At 41.1% G+C, this 18,836-nt stretch overlaps 2 protein-coding genes across 4 annotated transcripts; both read left to right on the forward strand.

The window, feature by feature from the left end:
- Window positions 1-2,119: 2,119 nt before the first annotated feature.
- rbm24b (RNA binding motif protein 24b) lies at window positions 2,120-7,945 on the forward strand. Of its 2 annotated transcripts, none has more exons than XM_049584411.1 (4): window positions 2,120-2,470; window positions 2,797-2,968; window positions 3,413-3,467; window positions 6,339-7,945. In XM_049584411.1, the coding sequence occupies exons 1-4, from the start codon at window positions 2,300-2,302 to the stop codon at window positions 6,697-6,699; spliced, it is 759 nt and encodes a 252-aa protein (XP_049440368.1). In that variant the 5' UTR covers window positions 2,120-2,299; the 3' UTR covers window positions 6,700-7,945. The 2 variants fall into 2 exon arrangements, with proteins under 2 accessions (XP_049440368.1, XP_049440370.1); XM_049584413.1 differs by having other exon boundaries at window positions 2,124-2,470; window positions 2,797-2,920.
- A 3,459-nt stretch (window positions 7,946-11,404) lies between these two features.
- On the forward strand, window positions 11,405-18,725 carry grinab (glutamate receptor, ionotropic, N-methyl D-aspartate-associated protein 1b (glutamate binding)). Of its 2 annotated transcripts, none has more exons than XM_049584111.1 (7): window positions 11,405-11,565; window positions 12,221-12,703; window positions 12,801-12,904; window positions 14,021-14,221; window positions 14,682-14,810; window positions 14,892-15,035; window positions 17,944-18,725. In XM_049584111.1, exons 2-7 carry the CDS (start codon window positions 12,250-12,252, stop codon window positions 18,094-18,096), a joined length of 1,185 nt encoding a protein of 394 aa, XP_049440068.1. In that variant the 5' UTR covers window positions 11,405-11,565; window positions 12,221-12,249; the 3' UTR covers window positions 18,097-18,725. The 2 variants fall into 2 exon arrangements, with proteins under 2 accessions (XP_049440068.1, XP_049440069.1); XM_049584112.1 differs by having other exon boundaries at window positions 11,410-11,565; window positions 12,221-12,697.
- Window positions 18,726-18,836: the final 111 nt, after the last annotated feature.

Here is an 18,836-nt window from a genome sequence, read left to right on the forward strand (position 1 = left end):
TCACATTCAAACCTACGGACAATTTAGAGTTATCAGTTAACCTAATCCCCAATCTGCATGTCTTTGGACTGTGGGAGGAAGCCGGAGTGCCCGGAGAAAACCCATGCTGACACGGGGAGAACATGCAAACTCCGCACAGAAGGGGTCCCACACCCAGGATTGAACCGGGAACCCTCTTGCTGTGACACAACAATGCTAACCACCACACCACCGTGCCGTAAATGTAAATAGTTGTTGTTAAATAGTAAACAGAGTACTCTAATGCTGAATATGACATTACCAACCTCAACCAACTTTTACACCCTTGGGCTCGGGGAAGGTATCAAGTATTTTCAAGTCAAAAGGCTCAACTCAAAGTGAAGTCATGAGTCAAAGTGGAGCTGCAAGTCTTTTTTGATTATGTCACGTCAAGTCTTAAATCATCAAATTTGTTAACCAAGTCTGACTCAAGTCCAAGTGATGTGACTCAAGTCCACACCTCTGTAAAAAACAAGTATTTGAAATGGCGATTCTAGTATTTTAGAATCCTAACTTTAAAAGCGATCACCTTTAGATTATTAATAATAATTCAGTCAGGAATACTCTTGTAATACATTTAACCATTTATTGCAACACAAAAAATACCTAAAGCAAGACATAAAATACCTTTTTAACCTTTAAGCCAGGTTTCAGAATTAGGAAGGTGGAGGCTGGGCTGGAGGAGGCAAAGTTTTGCCGGCAGCGGCAGCAGCCGCAGTGGTGTGTGGCAGCATTAGTCTAGCAGGGATCGGTGAGTAGGACGTCATATTTAAACGGGCCGCCTTGTTGTGAGAATAGGCTGTGATTGATGTGTGACTGCTTAGAAGCAATGATCCAATCAGCTGGTCACAACTGGGGTGTATGAATAATGCAAAGCTTCATTAATAAGCATTCAGTATTTCCCAACAGAATCTTGTTATATTTGAAACAGTTTTTTATATTTTTGTGTTCAGAAATAAAAAGGATCAAAATATTTTTTCTTCAAAAACTGTATTTTTTGGCACCTGAGGCCTGTACTACAAAGCAGGATTTGAAGTTAGCGAGGTAACTTTGGGGTAAATTTAGGGTTTTCGGTACTACAAAGCTGGTTCACTTTTTACCGGGATAAATCCCCGTGACAACTTAGGCTGAACAGCTTACCTGCTCTGGAACAGGTTAACTTCAGGGTATCACATCACAGGCTGTCAACATCCTGACCTCTGACCAATCAGATCACTGAAGAAAAAAGCATCCATGGACATAAGTCTGGAGTCTCATTAAGTGTTTTATGTGACATCTTCAGAGTAGTTTCATCATCATCCAACTAAATAGCAAAAAATACTCTATATTAATGTCACACTAATGGCCCATAGCTCAGTGATACCCACATATAATTAAGTCTCGGATGACGGTGAATTTTTGGATAGTGTTTTCAATGTTTTTAGATTTTCCATTTCAAGATTACAGATTGTTGTTTCATCCCACGCCACTGACATTTTTCCTGTTGCGTAGTAGCTACCATTTCATCTCATATCATATGAAGCAGCCTACTTCATTCTTGGTTCTGATGATGTTGCTCATAATTAACACCCCCGCCTCTTTCACATGAACATGCTCGTGGCTGGATAGGAAAACACAGAGCTGACTGAACTAGGTGATAGCCAGCTTTGTTGTACTGGTTATCCAGAAGGCCAGTGTTAGGGTTAGTCAAACCAGATAACGAGAGGATATCCTGGGTAGGTTGAACTGGCTTTGTAGTACAGGCCTCTGGTCATAATTAGGGGTGGGGGGCCCCGTAGCTGTAAAATCCAGATTCAGCCCTGGTAAGTGATGTGAAACTTTAATGTAGACTGCCCTCACTCTGGGGAAGGCTTGATTTTACACTGTATGTTCAAAAACCAATCCATCTAGTCAGAGACTAAACACCATTTTCAAACTTACCTGGACCAACATTTGTCATCTGTAACCAAACTTGGGATTTCTCTCTGCACGTTTTACGCACAGTGCACGCTCGGCCCTGTTTGAGCAGCTGTGCGCCAATAGGCAGCCTGAGCAGGGTGCTGGTGGTCTGAATCTGGGTGGAGTTAAGTATCTGTGTCACACACTGACAACTGGGAAACCTCCCCGCAACAAACTAACAGGTGTCCTCCTCCTCCTCCTCCTCCTCCTTCAGACCCACAGTCACATCACAGGGGGGATGCCAGTCCGCGCCGCAGACTCTCTCCCTCAACTCATCTGAACGCTGTTTCTTTACTTTACCTGACCTCACCACTTTCAGGAAATCGCTTTCACATATCCACAAATGATGCACTCGGCACAGAAAGACACCACGTTCACCAAGATCTTTGTAGGAGGTCTTCCTTATCACACAACGGACTCAAGTCTCAGGAAATATTTCGAGGTGTTTGGAGACATCGAGGAGGCTGTTGTCATCACCGATCGGCAGACGGGGAAATCCAGAGGATATGGATTTGTAAGTAGCAACCTGTTACTAAGTTTGAGTTGCCATTTTTAAAGTTGCCTGCGCACGTGCACAGTCTAAGGGTCAATCGATCCAGTATCGGCACCTGTAGGCCAAAAGATTGTACTTTTTCCTGCTCTGTGCCACAGAAACAGGTCATTTGTAGCAGATATTGGACAATCCAGACTTTGAACCACTTCAAAATCATGTGCTAGTGAATCACCCTCTGTCACATATGACCTCACTACTCCTGGCCCTTCCTAAATATCTTACAAACAAATGAACCATAATTTGTGTGGGTCTCTCTTACTCAATGTAAAATGTGTTGTCTCCTTCAGGTGACCATGGCAGACCGGGCTTCTGCTGACAGAGCCTGCAAGGACCCCAACCCCATAATAGACGGCAGGAAAGCCAATGTGAACCTGGCCTACCTGGGGGCCAAGCCCAGGGTCATACAGCCAGGTGAGGGACTGGACCACAGCTTCATGTCACAACTTCAAGATAACCAAGGTGGCATACAAAGACAGCAGCCTGAATGCATTTACACACATGAACTTGGATGTAGTCTTAATATTTGGATGATGCAAGCTCACTGTAGAGTGTACTTGTATGATTTTCCCTTGGAAGCAAGGGCGTAGGTTTCTTTTTAACAGTAGGGGTGACACTTAAGAAACACAGGGTGCAAATTTCAAGGATGAAATGCTTAATTTCTTGCATTCTGGTGAGTTTTATGCACCAGTTTGTGCCTTTTCTGTGTCAATGTATGGTGTAAATGTCTTTAAAAGTCCTCATGTTTTAAATTTTGAGGAGGACACGTCCCCTGTGTCCCCCTGAAATCTACCCCTATGCCTAGAAGGATCAGAACTCTATCTTCAAAATCATCTCCATTGCATCGTGCAAGTGACTTTAAACTTGTTGAACTCTAACTTTAACAGCTGTCTATTTTCATTCTAGGATTTGCTTTTGGCGTGCCTCAAATCCATCCAGCGTTCATCCAAAGACCTTACGGGTATGTCCAGCTGCATACGTGACACTCCTTTCACAAAATCTGTCTGTATAAAGTGGAAGAAATCTGCTGTTTCCTTTGTATGATCTCATTGAATGTGTGTTTATTGTTGTAAAAAAGTGTCATTTATCATTCCCTCCACCTACTATATCCTGAATGGGGACATGTGAGTGTGGATGTGTGCTCCTCTGCTTGGCGTTGACTGTGAAGGAAGTGAACATTTTGTCCCCAGCCACTGCAGGACTTGACTTCATGTTGTCTGTCTCTCTCTGATCTGACAGGGTCGGTAACGGTTAAAATAGCTGATGAGGGGACATGATGATTTGAGGAATAGCTGAGTCTGCATTGGGCAGAGCGCTAAAGTGTTACCTGTATACTCTGACATACACAAACGAACTGAAATGGTGACTAGATGCATGGAAGTCTTTTTGTTTTTTTATTTTCACAGTTTTCCATAGTACATAGATTGGTGTGTGCCTTGTTTTCAGTATGATGTGGTGTTCAGCTTAACTGTGTGCTTATTTCTACTTGCAGTGGGGGAGGTGGGGGGTGCAGGAGGTTTTTGTGCACACTTTGTGAGTTTTGTTAGGGAGTTGTAACTCTGCAACGGGGTGTTGATTCTTTTTCCCTTTTTAATAATTGATTTGTGCTTTAGCCTGTGGTTTATTTTTTTCCTCCCAGTTTCTTGTTAACATCGAGTTGATCGTGTTTTGTTGTCAAAAGGGGGCTGATGATCACTCACAGTGTGTTAATTTCAAAAAATCGATCCCCCGCAACAAAACAAACACTGGGTTGCATGTGGGAGTTCTTTTTCTGTTTCCTTACCCATGATGCTGTGTTTTTTTATTATTAACCCATTGCTTTCACTTGTAGCTTACATCTACAGGTACACGATACTGAACGTATTTTTTTCTTTTGTACTTTTCTCATCACTCCAGCAGCTGTCATTTTAACAACACAGTTAAAATGTGCAGGGGTAGTGAAAACAAATAGTGTTATCACTACAGAAAAGCTCAAGAGATTATGTTTAATTGTTCCCATGTTGGCACTTTATCAGCAAAGCTACAGTTTAATGGACCAATTTATCTGAAAATGTCGAGGCTACAAATAAAACCTGGATCACTGTCTGTATTTTTAGATGTTAAATAACTATAGATTCATCATTTAGCTATGCAATTAACCACAAAAAACAGTCTCTTTATATATGTATAGACAGACTCAAATGTTCACTGCACGGTAGGTTGGAGACAGAGATCTTAGCCGGTCTCTTAGGCAGCAGCTGTTGGTTACAGTGATCTCCACAGCCTCTCAAATTCAGATGGAAAATGGGAGTCACTCAGCAGCGCTGTTAATAATGTATGGCACAGACAGGGCCGCTCGACTGCGGACAACAGGTGGGCCGAGCCATGTGCCCATGAAGCCTTTTGGTTATGTGCTGGGGATTACCCATGTGTCCTGGTGATTTACAAAGCACCTTTATTTAGCTCTCGACGTGCAGGACCACAAAATGTTCCTCCCATTTCTTTCAGTGGCGGCAGCTTAAGTCAGCTGTGCCCTTTTAGTGCTTGAACTGTTCATATTAAAACAAGGTCACATCACAAAGAAAGGATACCCGAGTGTCGGTTCCTATCTTTTCAAGTTTTAAATTACACATGCAATTAGATTTGTCACATTCAATACAAGAATTGTAACATTTTCTCTGATCATTATGAAACTGTAGTACAAAACAGTTAGCTCTTGTTTGCAGCAGCAGATCTCACATCCCACTTTGTAACCAGGGTGCTGCTTTTTGATCAACCAGGACGCCTCCTGGCTGATGATAAAGCAGTAAATCCAGAGAAGTCACTGAGACAGTAGAGCGGCGTAGGCGGCCATTACAGTTGACGAGTGCTCTGCCATGTGTTACTGAAGGAGAAGATCAGCTTGTCCTTTGGAGATGACAAGGGGAGCAAAAATAGCATGCTTCCAGCCTCCCTTGTCAGTCAAGCTGGCGTGTGTATGTTTGTGTGGGGGTGTGTGTCTGGAAGAGGGGGAGGGGGCACGTGTCTATGGACAGATATAACAGTTTCACACCTGCTCCTCAATATATTTACTGAGGGTGACTTTACACAAGTTTAAAGTGGGGCCAAATTTACCTAGAAACCCAGGCTTGTATTTATCCATTTATATCCTGGTGTATATACAGACTTGCTTTTCCACTGTGCAGATCGTATCTGATCTCCTCTGACACCATGTTTCTCTTTTAAAATAGCTAAATAAATATTTTTTTCAAGCAAATAAACACGACAGGGACTCTGCAGAACCTAATACAACCAAGCACCCACTTGATAAGATACCTTATGGTTAATACAGCAGCTTCATTGTCTGCCTTGCAATGTACTGCATTTATTAGCTGCTCCATGTCAAAGAAACAAAAGCCTTTTTTGCCCTATTTGTTTGTGTGTTAGGACCTATTAACATGTGTGAGCATGCCTGTATGTGTGGCGTTAATGTGACCGTATGTGGACAGAATAACGTCCACTTCTTCTCCTGATATGTTGTGGTGTTGTGCGATAAGCTCGCATTTTGTCAAATACCGTTTTCAGTGAAACACTGGGTGCAGAGCTGGGCTGTGTCTTCTCTTAATGCCTTACTGTGTTTCAGATTCAGGTGCTTTTTTTGAAATTAAAAGCTGTGCTCGTGTTTCTTTGTGGTTTTGCTGCTTTTTTAACTTTTCATTTCTAGGTAGGGTATTTTTTCAGTTGTTAATGAATGGATTTGCTGTGTTCTGAGGACTGGATTGCCGTTTTTGAGGCGCCTGCTTTTCGGTTTCAGCGTTGGAAAGATGACTGACTGCAGCTCTGCTTTGACCCGGCTTGTCTTTGTGTCCTACAGAGTCCCTGCCCACTATGTCTACCCTCAGGCCTTTGTCCAACCTAGCGTGGTGATCCCTCATGTACAACCGTCTGCTGCTACAGCAACAGCTGCTGCTGCCACTTCCCCATACCTTGACTATACTGGAGCAGCGTATGCCCAGTACTCTGCGGCTGCTGCCACTGCTGCTGCCGCCGCTGCTGCATATGAGCAGTATCCATATGCAGCCTCACCAGCACCAACGAGCTACATGACTACAGCAGGGTATGGATACGCTGTCCAGCAGCCGCTCGCCACTGCTGCCACCCCAGGAGCTGCCGCTGCTGCTGCCGCCTTCAGCCAGTACCAACCTCAGCAGTTACAGACAGATCGCATGCAGTAAAACCATGACAACTACCTTAAAGGAGGAAAACAGGGGAGGTCACCTGCTCCATGAAGAGGGTGAAGTTACAGTATGAGGGGGAAGACCATAGGGGCTGGAGGATGGATGTCACTCCTAGGTTTTAACTTAGCAGTCCTACAACCAAAGAGCCTGAGAAAATCACCAAAAATGTGGAGAAAATTAGGAATTACTGTATATTTTATTCAAGTAAGATCAGTATTTTGTCACTATTGGATATATATGAATATTTAATATTTATTCAGCAGGAAAATATTTAATGTAAATTGAAGTAGACTCACTGGACTTCATGTCAACCATTGCTGAATTTTGTGTGTATCGCAGTGGAATATGTATAAAATTCCCAAGTGCATTCATGTCTTATGATCAGGTTTCTTCCCCTCTTCTTTCAAAACAAACCAAAACACTTGCATACATACAAGAACAGTATGTTACCATCATGCAGTTTTCAGTATTTCATAGTTTTGGACCAGTATTTTGTTTGGTAAAGCTATGCAGACATCAATATAGAAGATAGTGTTTTGTTAGGATTGTTCTCTTTTTTTTATAGTTGTTTGGAGTGAGATAGATTAGACGCCCTCATTTAGTTCCTCTTTAAATTAATTTTCTTGATTCTACATAAGACAAAATGCTGAAGTGACGGCTGAAGGTGGAAAAAGCACTCACGTTTCTTCCCTTTAAAGTGCACCTCAAGTAAGCTCAGCATGAGGGAAGAAACATTGTTGAATGTGAATTGTTCATTTTGACAAAATGTCTCATAATGTGCCTTTTAAATTATGCTATTTATGTATTTATTATGGAGCCTTACAGTAATAAACCCTTTATTTTGTGTTCATGTGTTAGTTTGAACCCACGTGTGCTGCTGCGTCATGATCAAGAGCATATGATGGATGTTTAAAGTTGGCTTAACAAAGCAATACACTGTATAAAGAACAAACGATGAGTGGAGAGGTAGCAATAAGTCTAACGCATTTCCTGTTCTCTGTAGATTTGAAGTTGTTGTCTCTAATAGATTCTTAATTCTGTAATGTCGCTTTTTATACTTGACGAGTTTGATAAAGGACAGCCTGAGAACTGTTGACTTTTTAAATTTTTTTACATTTGATGTCACTAGACGTTGAATGTTTTCTAATGCAGAGGCATCACCTGTTTTGCCTTGCATTGCGTGCATGACTCAATAATGCAAAAATTTAATATGTGAAATAAAAGGAAATTTACCTTCAACTTTTTTTGTTCGTCTGTGTCCTGATGAAGCATAGCTCTCATTTGTTAGTCATATAATCTGTTTTGGCTTTTGTTAACATCTCTCAGCAGGAAATGTTCTTATTCTGTGACCAATATCATGATAGAAACCCAATATAAATCCTGCATCTCGAGATCCATGTCACTGACTAGTATCTTTTGGCCATTGATCTACACCGCTGCAGAGTTTGATGCAGGCCCCTGTTGACATTATAAATCAACTCAGATGTTGTGTGTAACATGAATCCAGACTGCTGTGACTCCAAAATAGAAAGTAGGTGAAGTCCCTCTTCCCACATTACACACCCATTAGTTTAAAGAAACTGTTTGCCAGATTTCCTCATGCTGACCAATTGAAATAAATCAAAACCTTAAAATGAACTTAAATGTTATGTATTTTGGCCATGTTTCTGAATAAATTAAGCTAAAATTAAATCTGATACAGCCTGTCCTGTGGCAACGCAGACCCAAACAGCTGACATGCACACTCACTCCCTGTTTGAGCCCTTACAGTCCATTCCCTGCTTTGTTCACCTGTTTACATCCTTCACTACAGTCCCAATCGCTTATGTTTCTATACAGCTGTGAGGAAACTTGTGACCTGGGCAGATGGAGGAGCAGGCAGGCAGCTGCAGGGTCTGGAATATCCAGACGGTTTGCTCCAATGGAATAAATTCTATTTTCTGAGTCCCTCAGTTGCCCCCTCAGGTCTTCTCACAGAAGCTGTAGTCTCCTGACCTCTGCTGGTTCATGTGTGGCACTCCGTATAATCAAGCATCATGCAGCTACACAATGGTGGAAGAAGTTTTCACAACTTTTACTCAAGTGGGTGTCACTCTACAACTGAATTCTACTGTACTATTATTATGACATTTCATCAGCATTATTTTTGCTTTGTTTTCATTTTTTTCATTCATAAGATAAGACTTTATTGTCCCAGAAGGAAATTTGTCTTGGATACGTAAGGTGCCTGCCGTTAAAAGATACAAAAAAAAGTTATACATGCAGTTCCCACATATATACAGTCCATACACAGAGTTGCCACTATTCACAATCCCACACACTCAGTACCAACAGTACATGTACAGACTGCCATCAGCCAACAAATTCCACGCTGCCCATAACACATCTGTTTTACATAGTGATCATTAAAAAAATACACTTACGTTGAAAAAACAAATTAATATATATATATATATATACATATACACACATTCACATACATACATATTCACATGCACATACATACCTACACATACACATTTTATGGTTAAGCTACAGTTAGCTTCCTATTTAAGGCTTTAATGGACACTGTGGGACTCTAAAGCGTCCGCCTGAGGGGGGAAGTTGGTACTCATGATGAAGGACATGGGTGGGGTCTGAGATAATCTTCCGGGCCTGTCTGGTAATGATTTGCTCACAGATAGACTGGAGTGTGGCATGCTGCCTGACTCCCATGATTGTCATGGCTCTCTGCATAAGCTTGGTAATCTGGACCTTCAGTTCTACACTGAGGTTGTCAAACCAGGTTGAGATGCTCTCAACGGTGGTATGGTAGAAGAGGAGCAACACTTTCTGGTTGACTCCAAAGACCCTCAGCCTGCAGAGGACGTGTAGGTGCTGTTGGACACTAGTGCAGACCTTATACCTGAACACTCCATGTTAGTTTATGGTCGCTGTGTATGCCCAGGTATTTATACGATTCAGCCTGGGCTATGTTTTGGTCATGGATAACCACTGGTGAATGGTCTCCAATAGATCTGGGGTCGAATTTCATCTCCTCTGTTATCTTTATATAGATTATGAAATGTTTCATTTCATGTCTGTACACAGCTGTGTCACATGTGTCAGACATGAGACCCAGGATGACTGTATTATTGGAAAATTTTATAATGTAATTATCAGCAGTGCTGCATGTGCATGTATTAGTGTACAGGGTGAACTAACACATCCCTGGGGTGCGCCAGTGGTGATGGACAGGGGTTCGGACAAAGTCCTGTTCACCCTGACCTGCTGGGTACAGTTAGTGAGGAATGAATGGAATGAGTGATGAAGTGGCTGACATTCATCAGCTGCAGTGTTTCCGGGAGGACATAAGGCTGTGCGCAAATCTACAAACAACAGTCTAGCATAAGCCTTAGGATTCTCAAGATGTTTAGTCACAGGGTGTACTATACCGCCAATTGCATCATCAGTTCCTCTCTGGTGCGTGCAGTCAAACTGGTAGGGATCTAGCTGTGGGCCCACATCCTGCCGTACTATGCTAGACTATGTCGTTATTCTCCTGGGGACATGGATTCTGAGGCACAGGCGTGATGATTGCCCTTCTCTATTGTCCTGTCCAGCTTGATGGAGTCTAAGGAGGTGTCAATTCATCCGCACGTGTATTCAATTAAAAAAAAAGGCAAAGATACTATATGGACGTGTGGCCTTGTTGACATTGAGTTGTTCAAAGGCCTTACTGACACATATATTGGCACTTTAGGGTCGACATATAGCCTCTCATGATGGTTAAGCGACATCTATGACTCTCTATAAATAAGTCATAATTACTCCAGGGCCCATAACACTGCAGAGTACATTATTAAACAGGCATTACAAAAAAATTTAACTATTTTTGTTTGTATGTTTTGTTCTTTTAATATTAGTCAATGGTTGGGGATGTAATGATGCCTTGTTAAGAAAAAATATAAGTAAAGATCTAAACTTGAACACATAAGGGGGGTTAAGTGCCAAAAATAAAACTACTCTGCAGAATGACCTATTTCAGAATAATACAGTCACTATTATAAGATTACAGTTACTGATGCATTCAAGTGTAAGTGTCATTTTAATGTTGCAGCTAAAGGGGGACTAATTTGAACTATTTAATATACAGGTAGGCTAATCTATGGTCATACATTAGGATCAAAATGAATGATTTGAATCTGTAAAGTAACCAGTGAGCTGTCTTATAATTCTAGTGGAGTTAAAAGTGCATTGTTTTCCTCTTAAGTGTAGCCGAGTGGAAGTATAAAGTTGCATAAACACGAATTGCTTGAGTAAAGTTGCTACAGACACCTCAAAATTGCACGTTGGTACAAGTTGTACAATTTCCCGAGAGAGTCATTAGGTGCTTTCCGCCAATGTATACAAGATCCTCCCAGAACTCTTCACTCGTGTTTGCAGATCGCGGTAATTTGCCACAGGAAGTTTTGAGTACCTTACTTTGACGCACTTCCAACAGACTTTTGATCGAAGCAACGATGCTGCGTTCAAGTCATTAGCGGAGTTATTGAAATATAAGTATCCGACTTATGAAACGCGTTCACGTCAACGTCCAAGTCGTAAATATGACTGGAAAATTCGGACTCTAAGCTGGCTTGTAATTGAAATGTATTTGCCACAGTTACATGATTATATATCAGTATTTGACAAGGGTAGCTTCCTCACGTCTCCCAAAAATCCCATGTGTCCTGAATGCAACATTGCGCATCCTGGGGGTGGTGAGGTTTACTGGCAGTCGGAGTGAACAAAAAAACCGAAGTGGAACAGAGCGTGCGAAAAAATACCAGTAATAACCTCGGAGGGGCCCCGACAGGGACTGAAACTGTGACTGCAGGCAATGTGAGTACTTTAGTAATACTTGATTCATCCTAACTTTGTTGGTCGTTGTTGCTTCCTGTCGTCCAACCGTCAGCAAACGTTATTGTTTTGTGGGGAAAAAAACATGGCCATCTTGTGCCATACGATTCGACAAAAAAACCCCACATAAACTCGGTCCTTACCAAATTAACCGTTATCTCTATAACTTAAATTAAGATAGCCAATTGAATGTAGGTTACGTCGGTTAAATGGCCGTTTCTTGTCTGAAAGTGAAATTTGTGGCCTAACGTTAAATTCAGCAGCGTTAACCGTCCGGAGTCTCCCTGGAAACTCGAGGAAATTAAACCGCTGTTCATTGGTATCAAACACGGAGCCCACATTTTCATTTAACCCTCGAATTAAAGTCGGGTTAGCGATAGAAAACCACACAGTATGTACACAGCATCTCAATAAGTGTCTTAATTAAATTTTCGATCGATGGTTATTATCAATTATGATATATACCGGAAGGGAGCATTGTCATGTGACCTCGGTGACGTTACATCGTATCACACTGTGGACTCCACTCAAGTCGTCTGTCATAATTTAACAGCTGCCGTCTATTTTAATTTGATAACATTTAATGTGATGTGTTTTCATTTTTTTTTTAATCTTTCCCAATAATCCATCACTCCAGCGGGTCTGTGCTCCCGATCTAAGCCAGAGATGACCACCGAGAAGACTGCATACTCTCCCGTGGAGGGGCTATCCTCTCCACCAACGCTCCCCGGACAGCCAGCGTTTCCTGTCGCATTTGACACGAATATGGCAGGCCCAAATATGTACGGAGGACCTGCCCCAGGTGGTGCACCTGCTCCTACTGGTTTCCTTGCTTCAAGTGATGCACCTGCTCCTACTGGTTTCCTTGCTCCAGGTGGTATCTCTGCTCCAGGTGGGTTCCCTGCCCCTGGTGGGTTCCCTACTCCTGGTGGGTTCCCTGCTCCTGGTGGGTTCCCTGCTCCTGGTGAGTTCCCTGCTCCTGGTGAGTTCCCTGCTCCTGGTGGCCTCCCTTTACCCCCACCAACTGCTTTTGGACGGGCTGTCCCTGGAGCTTTCGGAAAAACCGACCCTCAAGGCGGCTCACCCTACTCGTCACCAGGCCAGGGCTTCAGTGGTAATGGTGATTAGTATTTCTAACATTGTTACATTCTTTGATATGAAATTACAGTGCTTGTGTAATTTAATTAATTTGATGTTTCTGGTTGGTGCCACTGCAGATGAGGTTTTCCACAATGAGGACGACCCACCACCCTTTCATGAGAATCAAGACTTTGATTTTGGATTAGACAACAAGAGCATAAGAAGAGCCTTTATTCGAAAGGTAAGGACACAGTGTGGGTGAAGAAAAAGTCAAGTTAATATGGCTGAATGTGTGAGGCCATTATAGGCAGTGTTGCAAAGCAATGAGCAGCACTGCTTTTTGTCACATTACATTTTGCAATTACAATTTATAATTTAAATCTCCAGAAACATGTACTACACCGCAGTGTTTATCGATATTGTGATATAAAATAACATACACAGTGACAGAGGATTTTATTCATATTGCTCACTTCAGCACAGAGACCACAAGGCTGCAAAAATCTTCTTGCACCTAGTAATGTCATTATTTCCCAAAAATGTAATAAATGTGCACTTAACCTGAGAGAGATAAGATTAGGGCAAAGAGATCATGATTAGGGCTAGTGCTAGCCAATCTCTAAGATTAAAGTGGTACATTAAGAAGGAAAAACTCACAAATGTACAGTCAGAAAGTTACGTAATGAAGTAAAACAGAACAGCTGAATGGACCTGTTTGTGTTAACATCATATTTCAACATTGCTAGCATGCCCAGGAATATACACTCAGGTGTTAAGAGCCACAATGACTATTTACACACCGGGCGCAAATTGCATTGTTGGCTTCGGACAGCTGGGTGCTATCATCTGCAATAAACAAATACATTCATACAGTACAACCAAGCTCCTGTAATAGTTTGGTAGGGTAACAACAAGTGGGAAATGGGCAGAGGAGAGTTAAGTTGTACTGTTTGAATGTAGTTATTTACTATTATGTAGAGATCTAGTAATGGCTATCCTTCATTACACCAATACAGCTTTAATATGTGCTTTGGGTTTAGGTCAGATATGTGATTTCATTTTAGTTTACAGTACATTTCTTTTGTAATGTTTTGTACTGTTATTACAATATCAGTTTTTATTTGAGAACCTCAAAAAATTCTGAAATGTGCACCCAAATAATCCTTGCCGTCTTACTATACTTTCCACCATATTTTACTGAAATCAAGTTTTTGACCCAACACAAGCTAAAACATATAACCTCTGTTCTGGAGCTAACTGTGTACTCTGATACAACTTTAGATCTATCCAAAAAAAGACATTCTTTGTTAGGCATACTGTCTGTGTCTACTGTCTAATAATCCACTCTTCCCTGCAGGTGTTCTTGGTATTGACTGCTCAGCTGTTGGTGACATTCGCCTTTGTGGCTGTTTTCACCTTCGTGCATGAAGTCAAGGCGTTTGTCATGGTGAACATCTGGACCTACTTGGTGTCCTACGCTGTTTTCTTTGTGTCCGTCTGTGTGATCAGCTGCTGTGGAAGCGTTCGCCGAAGACATCCTTGGAACCTGGTTGCATTGGTAGGCGTGCTTTCACTTTTTGTTTTTTCAAAATAGAAGGAAGCGAGAGGAGGAATTACAGCTCAGGAAGTCCTGTGTTATCTGATCTGGAATACTGAATCTCTATTGTGTTGGACTTCAGGTTTTTGAACCATACAGCTTTTCTGTTATACTTTGTTTTAAAAATGGAATTGAATAAACAACAAAGAATAATGTGTTGTGGTACAATAAGACATGACACTGCTTCCTGCTGAGAAGCTGACATTTTGTATTTTTGAAGTTTTCAGCCTACAGCTGTGATATAAGGCATCCTTATTCTCTAGTTTACACAGATTCTATTCAAGCTGAGCCTCACAAATGTTATTATCATCATATAACTACACAATGATTTGCCATTTCTTACTTATGCCACGAAAGCTGTGCTCCTTTCAGACATGTTGCAGCAGTGCTGATTAACTGTGTATGTGCTTCTTGTTTTCAGTCTGTCTTGACTCTCAGTATGTCCTACATGGTGGGAATGATCGCCAGCTTCCACGACACAGAGTCAGTGGTAATGGCAGTGGGCATCACAGCAGTGGTGTGCTTCACAGTGGTCCTCTTCTCTCTGCAGGTTTGTATCTGTCAGTCCCTTCCTCTGGTATGCATCGATCACGCTCTGACCTTTTATGTCTCTCTTGGCTTCCTCCCACAGACCAAGTACGACTTCACTTCCTGTTATGGAGTGCTTTTCGTCTGCTTAATTGTCCTGATCATCTTCGGCCTCCTCTGCATCTTCATCCGCGACAGGATTCTGCACATTGTGTACGCTGGACTGGGAGCTTTGCTCTTCACCTGTGTAAGTACTTTGACAAACCATTGTTTTCCAGCTTCACTGTATATGATGAATGTGACTGCAGACATTGGTAGTAGCAATATTAAAAGTAATTCTGAGATGTCAGTCGCCTCTGGTCTGATTGAACAAAACTGGGATGATGCATTTTTGCACCATTTCTCATTTTAAAATGTGCACTAAATAGCCTAATAGTTGCTATAGATGAAAAGCACGGTATCTGATTGGTCATAATTGATTTTTGACAAAAACTTTTGAAAGTACGATACCTCTTGGCACTAATTTGTCGCATTTGGTAACCTAATGTAAGTTATGGTCAACGTTTCAAACTAAAATGCCTAAAATATGTCAATCCTGCCACAAAGGACACTGATCACCTGTAAATTCCTCTTTTTGTGCGTTTTCATAGTTCTAACCATAAAAGAGTGGTGCAGAGATCATGTTTTTAATAGGCCAACCTGGAAGTTAATATTGCCCTGGTTCCCTCAACAAAAAGCCAATGAGATTTTTTTGGATTTTGGATTATTACATGAAATGAGCTCTGTGGCAAGCAGAACTTTATGATACTTGAACATTTTGTTCAGCAAGTTAATCTTCACAAATGAACACCACGTCTCTGATTTTTGAGACTTAAATGCAATTGCCAGAAGTCAAAAGCTAATGTTGGGCTATAAACAAACTACACCACAGTCTTGTGACTTCAGCGCCACCACCACAACGAGGCTGTAAAGCCATGTTTGGCACAATGGCATCAGCCACTTGTTATCAACCACCTTTTAAAGACATGTAAAAGCTTCAAAATTCACAAGGGGGGTATTTACAGATGTATTTTATGTTGTAGAACAAAACGTGAAAATCTCTGAAGCTTGTGTTAACCACAGACCTTATGTCAGGCATCTAACCAAAAATCCATTCAAAAAACACACTGACCTTGTTACGAGAGAACAGGAAGTGCCAGAATGCTAACTCATTTCTGCATTTTACGACTCATTCATGTACCACTCTATTTTGATGTACAATGGAATGATTATGATCCTCTGGTGGATTGTGTTTCATTACATTAAAATGCCTGAGAGGTAGCTTGTGTAGTGTTTTAAACAGTTTCCAGTGTGACCTCAGCATATCTTAAAACATCACATTTAAATAAGTTAAGCAGCAACATGTCTTCCCAGAACGTAATCTAGCTGGTAATCTAATGGTTAACCACAACGTCAGCTGTTTGATTCCTGCTTGGGTACCTTAGTTGCATGTCGCACCCTTCTCTCACCATTCCTCCTTCCCTCCGAGGGCTCAACCAGTTAAACCAGTTTTGATTTTGTGTTAAAGGGTAACCCTCATTGACTGTATCGGCATTGCGTCCTATGTAGAGAGGTGAGATGGACAAGGGCCGATTTCAGTGTGAGTGGCACACGGAACAAATTATGTCATTGGTTGCAGATGGGGGAGCACAATTGTGACATGTCGCCACAGCCAGGAAACAAACATGGTTGTTTCAACAACGTAGAGATGTGACAAGACTTTGAACTGCACTGGCTGTCCGTGGTTCACGTAGTGTATGGGAACATAATGAGAGAGGCATCCAGTGACACAGAAACAGGTCACAAACAAATTGAAGGCACTGAAGAAGCAGTACACCTGAAGTAATCATAATATTACAGGCCAAACCAGTTAACTGTGTACATTGTTTTGTTGAACTAATACACTGTACAATGAGGAATTAAGTGCAAAACACTAGTTCTGAATATGACGTGTAAACCCTACACTCATTTCCAGCTTGTGAGGTAATTGGTATGCATTGCTTCTGAGTTGTGAGGCAGGTCACATCTTAATTGATTAGGAATGATCCCATGTTTGCTGGTTTGGTTTGAGTTGACACAAGAAGGGTTGGACACAGGTGATAATTACGTTATTGGCTTATTGAGGTTAGTGAAAACTATTATGTTCGTGTCCACGTATCATACGATGTTGCCCTTGTGTTCACATGCATGTTTGTTTACATAAGAAAATCACCGACATTTTTGCCAACACGATGACAGAATAAACAGCAGGATTTGGCAACGTATTGCCTGTTAAGGAATGACTCTCTATACCACTGTGCCAAATGTTTAATATATATTTGTGTGTAGTTTTATTTACAGTTTCAGTTGAGTGGTTTTATTTTATTTATCTTGTGTTTATTTAGGATATTTAATTTTTTTCCCCCCACATTTTAATTCAAGTGTCTAAATATTCCCAAGAATTTAAAGTTCATTGCTCCTTGAAAGGCTCACTTAGACTTAGAGTTTATTGTCCCCAAGGGGAAATTATTTTTCCCAGCACTGTTCCTTATCAGACAACAGCAAATACACAGCACACAGTAACATCATGGACATACATACTCTACAACAGCACAGCACACATTAACATATTAGACAACATCACAGTAACAACACAGACTCAGGCCTGTTATCAAGCTCTGGTATTATCATTACATCAGTGGCATAAAATTCACTTCAAATGATAATAATATTGTTAATTGAAATTATTTCTGGGGCAAAATATCATCCACCAAAAGTAGTTATTGTTACAGATCGAGATGGGAAAGATTCACGTTTCCTTTCTCTCTGTTCTGGCTGTCAAAATGCAACCAAAAAAAGGAATTAGAAAAACCCCTTTGACTGTGTGGTCTGGATTACGCAGATAAACAGGTAGTGTTTCTTGAAAGATGAGTTTTTCAAATGTTTTTTCCACTTGCTGCAAGAATCACATTGATCTTCATTATATCAGGGCAAAAGTAGAAATGTCTCGCAAATATCTCCAGACAAAACCAAATGATTTGCATAGATGGAACTAGCAGAAAGTGACAAAATATGTTTCTTTTGTTGTTGGAAAAAGACAAAAATGTGACCAATTGTGACTTGCCTTTGTGTTGCAGTTCTTGGCGGTGGACACGCAGCTGCTGCTGGGCAACAAGGAACTGGCCCTGAGTCCAGAAGAATACATCTTTGGTGCTCTCAACCTGTACATGGACATCATCAACATCTTCCTCTATATTCTTGCCATTATTGGAAGAGCGAGGGGGAGCTGAGCAGGAGGAACAACAGAAATAAATTCTGAAGGAAAATTGCTTTGAGTTCACGTCTAGAAGTCACTTTTATTTCGTCTTGTAGTGCACATTAATCATAGCTCGAGGATAATTTGCTTCACCCTGTGTAAATGTAATTTTTTTGATAATATATATAGATAGTCTATGTTGTAGTTTGGGGGTTTATGAAAGTTTTATGAGGTATATGACGTGTTGTACAGAACTTAATTTTGATTTAGAAAGTGAAACAAAATCAAAACTGTATAAACATTTGACACTAGCTTTTTTTCCTGGGCTTTCATCTGTATCACAGTCTTCATCAGCAAAGAGTTTGATCGGTTGTCATGGAGATAAGTGTTGACATCTTGTTGTGTGGTTAAACTATTATTTCCAAGGTCAAGATTGAATTTAACCGACAAGCTAGTGAGGATGAGAAGGTGCAGGGAAGAAATCATTCTTTCTGCACATCCATCACCATGACAACTACATCAGTTGGTGAATACTCTGATGTGATTGAAAGCCCTAATTCAAGCTAGTAAGCAGACCTTGTTTTTGTTTTGTTTTTTGTCAAACCACTATTTCCAAGATGAAAAATAACCTTTACTGCTGTATAAAGTTTTTTTAAAACCTGATCTCTGTCATTTGTATGAAGTGAACACCATAGCAACCGTGTTCCGTTATGATCTGATCTGCTGTTGCGTCAGCCTCCACAAAGTTTTGGGTGTCTTTGTGGCTCAGCTGTG

The sequence above is a fragment of the Epinephelus fuscoguttatus genome, linkage group LG8 (assembly GCF_011397635.1).
Source record: "Epinephelus fuscoguttatus linkage group LG8, E.fuscoguttatus.final_Chr_v1".
Classification (NCBI taxonomy): domain Eukaryota; kingdom Metazoa; phylum Chordata; class Actinopteri; order Perciformes; family Serranidae; genus Epinephelus; species Epinephelus fuscoguttatus.

Coding starts and splice junctions, on each gene's coding strand:
- rbm24b (XM_049584411.1), top strand. CDS start 2,300: ATGATGCACTCGGCACAGAAAGACACCACGTTCACCAAGATCTTTGTA. Junction 2,471..2,796: donor AATCCAGAGGATATGGATTT/GTAAGTAGCAAC, acceptor TGTCTCCTTCAG/GTGACCATGGCAGACCGGGC. Junction 3,468..6,338: donor TTCATCCAAAGACCTTACGG/GTATGTCCAGCT, acceptor TGTGTCCTACAG/AGTCCCTGCCCACTATGTCT.
- grinab (XM_049584111.1), top strand. CDS start 12,250: ATGACCACCGAGAAGACTGCATACTCTCCCGTGGAGGGGCTATCCTCT. Junction 14,222..14,681: donor CTTGGAACCTGGTTGCATTG/GTAGGCGTGCTT, acceptor TCTTGTTTTCAG/TCTGTCTTGACTCTCAGTAT. Junction 15,036..17,943: donor GAGCTTTGCTCTTCACCTGT/GTAAGTACTTTG, acceptor TTTGTGTTGCAG/TTCTTGGCGGTGGACACGCA.